General features: G+C 39.0%; 1 protein-coding gene across 6 annotated transcripts in view; it reads right to left on the bottom strand.

The window, feature by feature from the left end:
• ARHGEF28 (Rho guanine nucleotide exchange factor 28) overlaps nt 1–14,724 on the bottom strand; it is a 115,352-nt gene that overhangs the window by 25,310 nt on the left and 75,318 nt on the right. For all 6 annotated transcript variants that reach the window (XM_085043047.1, XM_085043048.1, XM_085043051.1 and 3 more), the window contains 14 exons: nt 14,037–14,088; nt 13,346–13,493; nt 13,121–13,242; nt 12,097–12,237; nt 11,385–11,635; nt 10,350–10,472; nt 9,841–9,958; nt 8,700–8,954; nt 7,737–7,813; nt 6,897–7,075; nt 6,158–6,252; nt 5,089–5,271; nt 2,391–2,522; nt 1,676–1,761 (listed from right to left, as the gene is read on the bottom strand). In XM_085043047.1, the coding sequence (XP_084899173.1) occupies nt 1,676–1,761; nt 2,391–2,522; nt 5,089–5,271; nt 6,158–6,252; nt 6,897–7,075; nt 7,737–7,813; nt 8,700–8,954; nt 9,841–9,958; nt 10,350–10,472; nt 11,385–11,635; nt 12,097–12,237; nt 13,121–13,242; nt 13,346–13,493; nt 14,037–14,088 (1,962 nt within the window). The remainder of the gene's footprint in view (nt 1–1,675; nt 1,762–2,390; nt 2,523–5,088; nt 5,272–6,157; nt 6,253–6,896; nt 7,076–7,736; nt 7,814–8,699; nt 8,955–9,840; nt 9,959–10,349; nt 10,473–11,384; nt 11,636–12,096; nt 12,238–13,120; nt 13,243–13,345; nt 13,494–14,036; nt 14,089–14,724) is intronic.

Below are 14,724 nucleotides of genomic sequence, written 5' to 3'. Positions count from 1 at the left end.
ACCTCTCACAGCTGCCCACATGGGGCCCCATCATGTTCCAGGGGCAATGCTCTCCTTTCCTGTGTCTGATCAGCATCTAACCTCCGAGCTGAGATCTCTTGCTCCACCCAGCCAGCTCCTGTTTTCCCAAGCTACTTGGGCTGAGTCCAGAGCTGGCACCCCACAACCCTGGGACTGCATGCCCACCTGCCCGGAACGCCTTTGACTTGCCTCTTTTCTTTGGTCATTCTGCCACCTCCTGGTAAGTCTGATTCTGACATGGTATCAGAAGATGTGATATGTGCCTTGTCCAAGTAATAGGCCATAAATAACAGGATAATGACTCAGGGTGGAAGAGTTGGGTGCAGGTCCCTCCAGCTTTCTGAGCAGGCACAGCTTCCCAGCTAGAGGAAGTTGCCCAAGGCCTTCTCCAGTCAAATCCACAAAACCTCCAAGGGTAGAGACAAACTCTGGACAAACACTCCTCCTTGCTAGACCTTGCACTGGATATTTTGCTTTGTATAACACTCAGAATTTCCCTTGCTGCAACCTGTGATCTTGAATGCTCGTCCTTTTGCTGTGCATCTCTGAGAAAAGCTTGTCTCCATCTTGTCTGCAACCCCAACGGCAAAGTTGTCAGGTAGAGCTACTGCAACTTCTAATGGACTACATCTGAGGCCCTCTACCCTCTCTAGGTTGCTCTATTTCTTTTCACCTAGCTTCTGTTCTCTCTCAGTTGGACTTTTGTTTTCAACCTATTTTCTCCACTCACATTCTTTCTCCAACTCCCTTCTAACACAGCAGTCTGGTAAGATGATCTAGAGCTAAACATAAGGCAAGGTTATACGGAGATTCGTGTATTAAGGGTATTCCCAGTATAGAAAACAAATAACCCCAAGGTTTCAGGCACACAAGCCCTCTTTCAGACCTGATGCAAAGACAGTATGCAAAGTTTTCTTTGCATTTCAAGTTCAGTGTCTTATATTCTTTTCTCTCCCCTTTATTCTTTTTGTGATTCTACACTATTTCAGTTCACTTCATTTTCACACAGAAATTCCCATTGCTTACTCCAACACTCTGTCACTACATAAAATTTGCCATTCCTAATTCTGTCCAGAACTGATTTTGAGTTCTGCTTTTTCCTCCAGATTTGCTTATCAGCTATAGGACTTTGCAAAATTGGCAGTTTCTCTTCTAGTCTCTAATTGCTCTATTTTTTTTTTTTAATTAAAAATTCTTAAGCAAGCTGGTGTTAAACATCCATCCTATTTTATGTGCTTGTTCTCAGGACCAAGTTCTCCCAATGCATAAGTCTTCCTTTCATTAGCTGAGGACTCTGTCACTGCAGCAGACTTTCATCATCCTGTGAATAGGAGGAGGTAGTAGAGGGAATACTATTGTGAGCTCCATAGACATGCCTCCATTGAATGATGACAGCAGGGAACCAGGCTCATCAGTGGTCCATACAAGTGGTTCAAAAACACTGTCTGTTATTACAACTCACTGATCTTAAGCCTTACAGGAAAATGGTTCTGTTCTTGGATTGTTTATGACCACTTTTTAAAATTTTACTATTAATTGCAGTGACCTGTATTAAACTGAATTATCTGGATCTGAGTGAAATACCCCATAAAAATTTGGACAGCATGTACATGCACAGTGCCCAGACTGCTATATGCAATGCAGTTTACAGTACCTTATCCTCAAGACTGGCACCTGCCATTTCCTCTTCAACACTGAGATCAATTTCTGATGATTCTTCAACTTCTTTTTTTTCAGCATCTAACAAATAAAGTCCCAGGAAAATGCAAAGGAAAGGTATCAAACATATCCTGACTAGAAAACCAAAGAGCATGTTTTTTTCCAGCTATTCAGGATGCTGAGAAAATTATTTTTATAATTAGGTGTTACATAATGGATTCTAGGCTGGGGAAGAACAAATTTGGAAGCCAGGATGGCACACCTGCCACAATCCAGTTTTTTCTATCTTACAAATTAGCACTATTTCACTTATGAAAGTTTGGAGGCAAGTGTAACCATAACACTAAAAATACTCTATAGCAATGTTTTTTACACAACCTCATTCACAATTTTGTTGTGAGAAATTAATGCTACCCTTTACGTATTAAATTACTGGAATATCAATCCTGGTTTTCAAACCTCTGGACAAAAAGGGAGATTACCAATATTGCAATATAGACCTGCTGTGGAGCTGAGCAAAAGTGACAAGAGAGTGTACCTTTAACACAGTTATACAACATTTTATACTACCTGGGCATCTGCCAAAAACCAGCTTTTATTATGTTATTTTCTATTGATTCTATCCTACACTAAGAAAGTTTTCCAAAAAACCAATCCAGTATCAATTATTTTAGCACTCTGAATATATCAAAGCATCAAATTTTACTCACCACCCGGAACAGATTCTAAGATTTCACTGACAGTGAAGCTATGCTTCACACTTAATTCCTCAATATTTTCCTCTGGTCTTCTGTCTGTTTCGCTCACTTGTGATGTTGTTACAGCAACATGGAGACTTTCAACTAAAGAGAGAAACATGAAGAATTACAGAGGTCCATTAAATAGTTCCTTAGTGCATAAATCAATGACATAGAACCATGGAATAATTTAGCTTGTAAGGGACTTTCAGAGGTCACCTTGTACCTAGTACCCTACTCAAAGCTGGTCAATCTAAATTGTTGCTCTGAGCTTTGCATACACAAGCCTTTAATTCCTCCAGAGATGGAGACTTCAAAGTCTCTCTGAGCAATGTGTTCCAGTTTTTTAACACTCTCATGGCATATGATTTTTCATTTCAGTTAATTGGAATTGACTGTGTTCCACCACAAGACTGTTATCTCTCGTCCATGTGTTCTTTCATCAACATGTGACTTTGCATCCTCTGTATACTCCCATTAAGCAGCTGTGGACAGTAATGAGATCCCACCAAGTCAACTACTTCATCTTCTCTTCAGATGTCATGTCCTCCAGCCCTCTAATCATCCTGATGCCTTTCACTGGACTTGCTCTACTTTGTCAATGTCTCTCTTTTCCAGGGAAGAGCAGCATTGGTCATGGCACTCCAGATAGGACTCACCAGAGGTAAGTAGAGGAAGAATCACCTCCCTCAATCCTCCCTCAACCTGCTGGCAACTCTCCTCCTACTGCAGCAGCCTAGGAAGCAGTTGGCCATCTTTGCCACAAGGGCAACTGTTGCCTCATGGTCAACCTGCTGTCAAGTAGGACTCCCAGGCCCACTTCTGCAAAGCCGTTTTCTACCTAATCAGTGTCCAGCCTGTACCAGGACACAGGATTACATCATCCAAGATGCCGGACTTTGCATCTGTCTTTGTCAAATGTCTAGGTGCTCCTCTTAGCCCATTTTCCCAATCTGTAGGAGTCTCTATATCTCACTGAACACCCCACCTCATTTGATGACCGTAACCAATTTGCTAAGAATGTACTCAATCCCGAGGTTAACTGCATTAATTGGTATGTTGAACACTGCTGGTCTCAGGATACACCCCTAAGGAAATCCCCTAAAAACACAATACCAGCTGGACATCATATGACTGACCCCTTCAGCCCAGCAGTCCAGCCTCTTTTCCACACAGTAAACCAGTTTACATCAATTCAGATGTAAAGATACTACAACCAGTACAGATAGTGTTGAAGGTCTGAGAGATGTCAACATAACCAACATGCACTCTTCTCTCACAATAAAACTTGTCTGATTAGTCAGACACAACTTGCCCTAATTAATCCATGACAGCTGTTCCAAGTCATCTTCCTGTCTTTCAGGTTCTTGGAAATGCCTTCTAGGAGGATTTGGTCTATTAGCATCTCTATTAGATGATGGTGAAACTGACAATTTTTTAGTTCTCTATATATTCCTTCTTGAAGTGGAATGTGAGGTTTGCTTTCTTCAAGTCATCAGGAACCTCTCCTGATCACTGTGACCTTTCAAAGTTGACAGAAAACAACCTCAGAGTGACATTGGCCAGCTTCCTGAGCAGCCTTGGATTTATCCCATCTCATCTCATGGATTTGTCTATATCTAATTTGCTTAAGCACTCTGTAATTCTATCCTTCTCTGCTGTGAGCAATACTTTATTCCTTTAGAGTCTGCTATTAACTCAGGGACTTAGTATTTCCACCCTGGAAAATGATCCCCACAAATTGTCTACAGTGTAAACAACTGTAAGCTCCCACAGAGTGTTGTAGAGTCCTGAAATCCAAAACATCATTAACATCAACAACAGCATGAGTGAGAGTGAAAATTTATGAAGTAGGCAGAATAAGGTGTGTAATAAGTATAAGCTGCCATTTTAACTACTTTCTGTTGTGTCACTGACTTGTAGTACCCTACACAAATTTATTCAATTTTATCAATAAAATGTTCTTTGACTTTATAATTATGATGAAGACCAAGCTCCATTTCTTTAGAGGTTGAAATATTGTCAGTAGCACACAGTTCTCAATTTAGGTGATGCTAAAATCAGGACTCAGTTTACCAGGACTCTTTTCAGCCGAGTTTAGCAGAAGTTTAGCTGAAGTTCCAGCTAGGCAAGGTGTCTACAAATACCATTCCCTTCCTTCCTTTGCAGGACAGCACTGTAGATGGTGCAAGGTTATCACTTCCCTGTTAGATATCAGACAGAAAAAAACAGGGCTCCTGCAGCAATTCTGGCAGGTGTTTCTTGGTAGAAACTCGATTTGTTCTGTATATGGTCTTACAGTACTCTGACATCCAAATCAGCCAAGACAGGCAAAGGTCAGGGACCACATGCAATACCATACTGCAGCCCCTTATGTGTTTTATAGAGCTGTACTGCAAAGACAGCTAACAACCTAATGCTACATCCCTGCCTGCTTACATTTGATGCTATGCCAAAAACACATCCCTTACTTTACAATCTGCAGGTACCATCTCCTCTATCTGACAAGGATAAACTTGACAGATTTCTCTTCTATACTGTTTGGCAATTTCTGACGCTGCCACTTCTTGAGACTTGACAGAATTGAAACACAAGGCATCATGGCTGCACAGGATATTAAAATATCTGCTCATGTGAAGAGCCACCAATCCACTCTTCCCTTCAAACTTACCTTCTCTGAGTGCTGCTGCCAGCAGTGAAGCAGCTTGTGGAGTTTCTCCAGAATCAGGTTTGATAAGTAGGTGAGGTTCTACATGGACATCGTCAAACCCACATGTATCTCCCAGTTCAGCATAGATACGCAATTTGTCTTCTAAATGACTGCAGATTTGCTGGTCCTGGTTACTCAGCGATTCTGTCAACCAGAATTGAACAGTGTTACATTGAAAACTTATTAACATTTTTTATCCTGCAGGGAAAGCATGTTCCGCATTCAACTTTCTAATCTTTATGCCACGTAGAAAGTGCTAATTCAAGTTTAGTGGTTTTTTAAGTAGCCAGGAATTAATTAATTCATCCAAGTTCATCACATAGTCTGTCGAAATGAAAGCTAACACACACCCTGGCAGAGTCCAGGCCAAAGTCTACCCTGATGTGGGCTTGGCTGCCCTCTCTGGCCCTCATTACTCCTGTTGTACTCACAATGACAAGTGCCACCTCCTGTAAAAGCACTTGGCTCAGGTGTGCTGATTCAGGGCCTCAGCATCAAAGAACACCTACTTTCAGCAGAGGATGCCCTTCCCTGTGGCTCTCTACAGCACAGACATTGCTGCAATTTCTCTCTTCGCAGCAGTGTAAGGATGTGGGACCTAGGTGCAGGGGAACCAAGGAAGTAGAATTTATCCCTATTAGCTATATTTTCAGATAAAAATAATAGCAGCAAAGGACAAAGTGCCGTAAACAACACAGAACTTTGAAGATTCAAGGTATTTTCATAAACTCAGAACTTTTTGGTCGTCATGTTAATCTGGGAAATTCAGTGTTTGTTTTGAAAACTTCCATTTTTATTTTTCATTTTTAGTTATGGCAATGTAGGGAAAACATAAAAGTGTTTGGAAAAATCATGCTTCTCTTTCAATACACTGACACTATACCATCCATCACCAGACACTCCATCTGTCTCTGCCATGACTCTGCCTGTTGAGCCACTCTGTATCCACCAGCCAGTATAGGTACGTGACTAATTAATCCTGAATTCTGAGGATGCTGGAACTCTCAGAGGGACAGGAAAGGTACCACACCTTGATATTTCTGAATTCTGCATGCCTTGGCTTCAGCAATACGTCTGTCCTCATCAGATTCACTCACTTTTACTTCTTCTTCTTCCTCTGGACAACTTCAAAGATGAAAGACAAAGGTGGTTAAAGCAAAATCTGCACATCATCTATTCATCTTCAATCCAACATTATGTTCACCATAAAGATAATACAACACCAGCACCTTTTGCAACAATCCAGAAGCATGCCATAAAGTGGACATAAAGAAGCAGTAAGTGGACATAAAGACTGAAGGGCTCCTTTTTTAGTCTAATAAGGCTGCACTGTGCAGCAAGAGTGGCTGGCACACTGCAGTTTGCTCAGCATAAGCTTGGACTCCATCAGAAGCAATGTTTCCCGCACCATTCTTAAGGAGCTGAAGCCAAGGTAACAGGTATGATTTGTGATTTCCTCGAGGTTGTGTGGACACCTGCAGAACTCTAGAAGGCATTCACTCCCAAAGGCAAAGGTGAAGGAAGGCTGGTACAATGTCTGGTAAGGATGTCTAATGAGGAGCAGAAAGAGTCTGCTGATTCAGTGGGAAACCAGGAGTAATATGGGAAGTGTGGCAGAAGTGATGAAGAGGTTTTGGCACCTTGAGCTCAGAGGAAACCCCAAACTCACAGATGGACCCAGTGCAATGCAGAACAGAGATCATGCTGCCATGAATATCCAACCACTCATCTGGACTGCCAGCATGAAAACCAAATCCCGTTTCCACTACCTTTCCACTGCCTCTTGAATATGCTTCATCCAGTTGTTACGTTCTTCTTTGGAGTTGGTGTGAACCTCATACATCTCAGGCCCTGCAGATGAAGCACTAATCAGAAACATCCCCCTTTCTTCGTTGGCTACTTCTCTTACTATGAGCTTCTGAAGGGAGATAACAGAAGGCTTCTGGTCCTGGAGGAAACAGTCAAAGCACAAGCATAACAAATTACTTTTTTATAAAACACTCTAGGAAGTATTCAATTTTTCAATTAATTGGACTAATTCTACTCCCGGTATAGTCAGACTACAGAAAGTTTTGAGTAATCAAACATCTTTTTAAACTATTATTAAAAATATGCTATATTGTAAACAAACAAATATATCACTAGACATGTGCTAAAAAGAAAATCTCAGAGGTCCAGTGATACCGAGACACAATATTCATATAATGTTTATATTTATATAGTTTGGGAACATCTTTCCATGATCTTTCATATCTTTTATGTGTGTTTACTACTGTATTTTCAGTAATAATTATTCTTCTGTTTGTTTCACAGAACAAAAAATTCAAAATTTGTATTAGACAACTTTAAAAGCTTCATTATTTCCCACCTTCACAATTATGTGAGGTACAACACTAAACATATAATTCTGTTATTTTCATCCTTCTCCATTAAAAAATTATTTATTTTTGAAAACAAACTAAATTTTCTGTCATATTACAGTTCTGAACACGCTTAGCAGGGTTTTAAGAAAAAAATTATATGGGAATGACCTGATAAGGACCTAATTTTTGAGAAATATACAAATAAATGTACTATGTATGTGTTCAAATATGTGGTAATATACTCACAACAGCTGCAAAGATGTATTTTTGATCTTTTTCTTGTAAGAACAGTAGCACATCAGTTAGAAGCAGAGCTAAGGTGTCTTAAAATAAGAAAAAGAAAATAAAGGGTTTTAATTAAAAATAGTACAATTAGTTTATAAAGGGAGAAGCCCTGATGAAGAAATATCTCATCAAATCCTACAGTAAACCAAACAGGAAACATCTGAGTTAGCCCATGGTCTGCATGAAGCACTTCCACATCCCTACTTTGTATCTCCCAGGAAAGAGCACTGTGCTGGAGCACTAGCCCAGGGAAAGAAGAAATCCTTGCACCACTGTCAGTACAGCTTCCCCAAGGCATTTACCTCGCAAAAACTATCTCACATAAATTTTGCTTTTTCTGCCCTGTAACGTACATTCACAGCACAGTATTACACAGGTAAAAGCATTTCTGGAACTATGATGAACAGACAGCTTTATAAAGTTATACAGCAAATACTAGTGTGCTCCAAAAAAACCCAACCCCTAATAGGTGATTAACACCAAAAATCAGATTCTGAGCTTCTGAATAAAAATTGTGCTCCAGCCAAATGTGGCCGCAGAATTTCTTTTCTACTATGGATGTCTCATTACCACTGAATTTTTAATGAGCTATTTTTAATGGCAAATACTGTGAACAATAAAAATTTACAAGTCAAAACACTATATTATGAAATGAAATTGAAAAACAAAAAACTGGAAGAAGGGGACCGGGAGAAGAAATGCAGATGGCATTGTATGTGAACTTGTCTTCTTATGCAGATTACCCACGAACCATGGCAGCTTCAGGAATTGGTCTTCCAGCAATTAGTGGGACATTTGCAACACCATTACCTCAGACATTCTTATTTGCAATACAGCACAATAAAGAATTTTCATTCTTTAACCAGTCTTTGAATGGTATTTGCAAATAAAGAGTTAAAGGACTTTACTGCTGAGATGAAATACCTTTGAACCGTCCAGTAGCTGTCTTCCAGTACACTAAACCTTCATGAAGAAGTATCCTCTCTTTCCTCATCAAGTCCTGCTTCCTAAAAACATGGCCATTTTTCAGCTTTGTATATGTTTTGTTTTCAATTCTACAGAGAATTTCCAACAGCTTTTGCTTTTTCTCATACTCATTCACTTTCAGATCTACTGCTGCAATTACATCCTTAATTAGACGAAGGGCTTTGCACAGATCTTTATGTTCTTCTGTTCCTTCTGTATGAAACAAAAAATAAACAACATGACACCAGTCAGCATGTTCAAGAGAAGATATAATTCCTTACTTTATGGCAACAATCAACATGATGCAAAGCTTAAATTGATAAATTTGTTTTTTTAAGTTGAACCTGCAACTATCTTACTAAAATTATTAGAGGTATATACCTTCATTTGACTCACCTATTAAAAGACGACATGTACCTCAGATTTATTCATTAGCGAAAACAACATGTTGAATAGTTTCTAACATATTTATGAGGTGTAAGCACTTCAAAAAAAGTTAGTGGATAAGTAAATCATATAGTATATTACTTTTCTGGCTGAGTAAAAGAACTCTTGAAATGGTATTGCAAGTACAAAGGATCGGCATTTGTATATGCAACTTTCTATGACGCTCATTTACTGCCCATTTGGGTGGAAATATCTGTAAGTTAGCAGTATTTGTAAAATGTTCTACAAAGTTCCAGAGGTCATTCAAGTTCTGCCTGAAAAAAACAGAGAGTAATTTACAAAAAGTTTGCTTAGCACTACTTAGAGAAAACTCCACCAGAATTAATTCCAGAGAAGGTACAGATGTGTATTTGAACTAGCTCACACCCTCTAGTCAAAGACTTTTCCTAAACAGCTATGCTCTTCTGGACTTCTATGGCTTACCTGGCTGGAATATCAGAAATCTTCACAGTCCAGCCTTGACAAGGCCTATATAGACTAGACAATCCTGTTTGGGTGATGTTTGCCTGAACAGTAGGTATTTATGTTGCTCTGGTTGTATCTCAACAGAGCAGTGAATTTAATCTTTTGAGATATTGTAACTGTGCAAACTCCTGACGTGAGAAATGTGCTAGGATTTCAGACATGAAGCAACACTTTAGCTTTTATTCACCTTTTGAGTATTGCAATATCCTTTCAACCAGAACAGGGTATTTGGTGATTCGCTGGGTGACAAGCAAAATGCACTCAGGGATTCCTCGGCGTCGTGCCAACAGGTTACTATTTCTCAGCTGCACAGATACAAATATATACCTTAAGTAGTAAATGCATATTAAACCACCAATTGACTAATAAGAAATATGATCTAAAAGCATTAGAATAAGTTGAAATAAATGCTGGGTAATCTGAACCATCCCCAAGGAACAGTTGCAGTGCTGAGAGATGAGGCGTACTGTAACAGGAACATGTGTGTAATACACACTGGATGCCAAAGCATTCTAAAATTCAAAAGAAAACTGTGATTTATCAGCTCACAAGTTAAGGAAGAAAAACTTTTGCCATTTTTATTAGCTATTAAAAGTGAGTTACTGAATATCATTCCAATCCTAAATCTAAGTAAAAGCTATATATCTTTTTCCTGAGCATTTTATCAATAGTGCTCATGTGTTCACATTAACTTACTTTAATAAAATTCTGGAACTTCTTGTTTTGTTGCAGCTCTTTGAAGAGATTAACAGCTTCTTTCTGATGGCTACAAAACTCTCCATATATTCTCTCCATTTTAGTTGCATTTTCCTCTGAAAACTGAAGAAATTAGTAAGTAAGTTGCTCTCGACGTTGCAACTGACATGAAAGCGTATACCGTTAACTAATGAGTTTTGTTTGAATAGGGAACTTTTACACTACTCATTTTTAAAGTTCTCTGAATTTCACTAAAAGGCCCTGTCACTACAGAATCAAAATAGACTAGATGTTTTTAGGAGCAAGAAGAGCAATGTAGTCTGGAGAGTGCACAAGTAGCCTCCACCACAGTCTCGCCAATAACAGCTAGAGCATTATAACAGCATTTCCTTCACCTCTTTTCAAACACAACTCTTTGAGGTTCATTTGCTTTTGTCTGATCTCCACACTGCTTCTAGACAAGGTAACAGCTCAGCTCTTTATTTCAGTTGAGTGAAAACAGACTGACCAAACGTGAAAAGCTACACCTCCCTCTTGCAAGGAACTGAAGTGTGAATGCTAAGCAATCAGTCAGCCATTCTTCAGCCACAGTAAACACCTTGAGACCATCCTTTCCCTAATGAGCAGTATCCTGAGATGTAACATGCCAGATCACTACAAGAAATTAATGGGTAGTTTCTATTCCATCATCAGGCAGTTCTTCACATCTCTGCTCAGATGTTAAAAAAGTTAATCCATTGCTTCCATTTCTTGCAGCCCATGGTACGACAGCAGCCTTCTACTGCAAACAGGACCAAGTTCGTCACTCATACCACACAGGCAAAAACTCATCCCAAATTCATCACAGTTACCTAACAATAATGTTTTTATTTTTCTCATTGCTATTTCATCCTGAAATAATCTGGACAGGACAGGTTTTGAATTTTTTTGAGGCAACAATAACTGTCTCCTTGCCGACAGAAATTTTGGAGTAAAAAAATTGTTTCAATTGGGAGCCCTGAGCATTTAAAGGACTAACAGAGTTGATGCCTCTACCTGCTGCACAAGAATGTCTCCAATCCTGCTGATGACAAAATTACGCTCGCTCCCTGCCTCACATGATTCCTGCCGTCTGTCCTTCATTCTGCAGAAGAATTGCCTGTGCATCTCCAGTAGCTCATCTAAGCAGGGGAATATTCTGTCCACTGTGCTGTGGTCAAGCTGAAGTTCTTCCTTCATCCCTTTCCTGAATATTTCAGACATAATGAACAGGGTATGGATGTGATGTACTTCTGTTTGCATCAGCTCTGCAGTAGGAAAGAAAAGAGCATAGTGTAGTAATCACCTGAATATTTTGCACACCTTCTAACATAGGCTTTAGTCTATCAAATACAGAGTCATAATCTCTTTTTCTGTCTGAGCCTCAGATAGACTATGTCAGTAGGAAGACCTAATTTATCTGGTTCTGACACAATTCTCTCCGTATCCCACTGAACAAGCTGTGGTAGCAACTGCTTGAGCTGGGGATCGGATGAGGTCCCTTCCAATCTCAACCATTCTGTGAACACGCTAGGCATGTCTCTTTTAACCATTACTATCTATTTCCTCAGTCCCAGGACACACTGTAATTTGTGATTAAAATGTTCTTTGAACCTTCTTATTGTTTCAAGTTGAAGCATTCCTTTTTCTGGACATAAACCATGTATGTTCCCTCTCTATATGATACACCAAATCACTTTTAACTTACACAAAGCTTGGAAATACTGACCAAATATGACATCCTGCCGCTTGACAACATCCTTTTCTTGCTTGCTACAGAACATTGGATCCACAACAAGACTCCAGGACTCTGCCTCAAACTCTTCTGCATCTGTGCAGAGATCAGTCCACTGAGACAAATCCACATCATCTATGACAAAATTTATATTTCTTTAACACCACACATATAAATAATAAGAGAAATCCCTTGGCACTTGCAGATCAATTCAAAAAGAAAGGGGAACACATCACAGAGATGAACTATATATACAACTTCTGCAAACATTGGTGCTGGCTTTACTACAGCAAAGTGTGCCAGGTGTCAATATCATTACCAAAGTGTTGAATTGCTTTTGTGACAGAAGGGAGGAGAACAAGAAAAAAATACTCTTTTTCCTCAGATTAAATCCGTTTTATAACTCTTTGCTTGAAGAAACATTTTAAAATTATTAAATAAAATTCAGTATTTCAAATAGCAGGTGTCCAGTGAGTCATATATGCACCATCCTGTGTGAGTGAATGCCCTTCAGCTTTCAAATTCAGTTCCACACCTAGGCGCAGAAAAAAACCTATTTCTATTTGCTTCACAAGGCTATGTAGCTATTGTCAGAGCACAGTTCACCAGTGGTGGATAAGAATTTGGGGCTACTGAGGAAATACAAGTGTTGCAGGTTTACAGTTTGCAATGGACACTATCAACAGAGTGCACTGATTGAGTGCAAAAGAAAAGTATATTACTGTTCTGTTTCTGCAAGGATGCCCAGTACATTTATCCCTGTTATTTGGAAATGGTAATGACATACTAAAATATTCTAGAAGTTATAAAATAGTCAGTTACAAAAAGAAGGAAAAGTTCTCTTTTAAGACAAATGTGTTTGATTTCATCATTTCAATGAGGGACACAATTGTAATTATCAAAAACAGGTGCTCTTGTTTTAGAAGATGAAGTATCTTCCTATGTCAGCTAAGATGTTTTTCTAGTTTTCACTTTGCAAAACTGGCTATAAGATGCGACATCTATGCAATATTCTCACCTTCCATCATACAAGCATCCACTGAAGAAAAGGTCCCTAATGCTTGTAACATCTCTTCAGACTGTGACTTGGACCTCCAGGGGCTAGTCTCAGTGTCTTGTTCAGAAAATTGTATAGCTCTTCTACAGCAGAAAAAGAATATCCCAAATTTATTTCATGGTTTCTACTTTCCTAGAAATGCTAAAGTACATATTTAGCATAGGCAATTGGCAACTGCCCCTCTACCTTTCCAAACTGGCACCAGGGATACTTTTGGACAAGAAGTAGAGCTGTTGTGAGGCATCCCTCTTTCCAAGAGAAAGTCCAGTAGGCGCAGAGAAAGAAGGATGCACTGAGGATTGCACCATATTTGAAATGTCTCTAGGCAGGGAATCTGTGAGGCAAAGCACAACACAACATTTTGACAAACAATATGGAGTATGTCATAAACAGCACACTTACACCGAGAAATGCTATCTGGTGCACATATTGACCTACACCAGGCATCAAGAATGTCCACCTGCCAAGGTACATGACCACAATGGTCTCTCATGGAATATAAGAATTAGCCTGTAGGCAAACTGAAATTGCCACAAAGTGGATATTATTTGATAAGAAAGTAATCCCAAATCATACATGCTCCAGAGATGCGCAAATACCTGTGCACAAGGCAAACAACATAGACAGAACTGACTAGATTTTATTTTTGTTCTTACTGAAAATATAGTAAATTCATATTACTTTTAGTAGAGGATGAGTTAACTCAACAGTGAACTCTCAAAAAAATTCTGTTTGTATTAGAGACACACATATTTTCATCATGGATCCTGAAACAAAAATTAAAAACAGACAAAGGATGCAGGACAATTCATGCTGTCAGTCCCATGATTTTTAATTAAGGCCTACCTTAGAGGTGCTAGGTTTACAGCTAACTTACTTGTTACACCAGCTTGGAGCTTGTTTTTATTATGGTATCTGTCCTGAGATTTCTGAAAAAAAGAATTTTTTGAAATCACATAGCTGATAACATACTTAACAGTGAAGTCAATAACTCATTTACAGACACCATCACACCGACTACAAGAAAGTGGTCCTAAATTATGGTACTGATTTCTTCCAATAACTAATTTTATTAGTTATTAGTAGATAATAATATTCAAAGTAGAATACTATTTGTACTACAATACAAATTTGTTTATTCTAAGCAAACTGAGTTACAACATTCTACTTTCTCTATATGAGCTGGTGGGGGCTCATGTCTCCTCTTGCAAACAACCCACCATCCCCAGTAACCAAAGCTGTCAGTTTAGCTGTCCTAAAGTTGCCCAGAAATTAGTGCAAGGCTATGATGTGAAAATTATAACCAAAATTAAACCCACTTGATTTATGTACAGTTTAAGGCTTATTTATGCTACAGAATCAGTGTGGAAACAAGCTCTCCTTCCAATCCACCATGATGCAATACCCAGCTACACCAGAAAGACACACTCTACTAATTTGAAAAATGACCTGCATCACTGTGGTACATTTTTCTGCAAGACTAATTTTATTTCTTGAGGGTAAAAGCCTTACTCATCAGGTTTTCAAAATTACATCTTTGTCATGGTAACCTCACCATGCATACA

The sequence above is a fragment of the Lichenostomus cassidix genome, chromosome Z (genome assembly GCF_008360975.1).
Source record: "Lichenostomus cassidix isolate B80296 chromosome Z, HeHo_3.0, whole genome shotgun sequence".
Classification (NCBI taxonomy): Eukaryota; Metazoa; Chordata; class Aves; order Passeriformes; family Meliphagidae; genus Lichenostomus; species Lichenostomus cassidix.
Note: the sequence above shows the minus strand (reverse complement) of the source record. Positions and strands in the feature narration are given on the sequence as shown.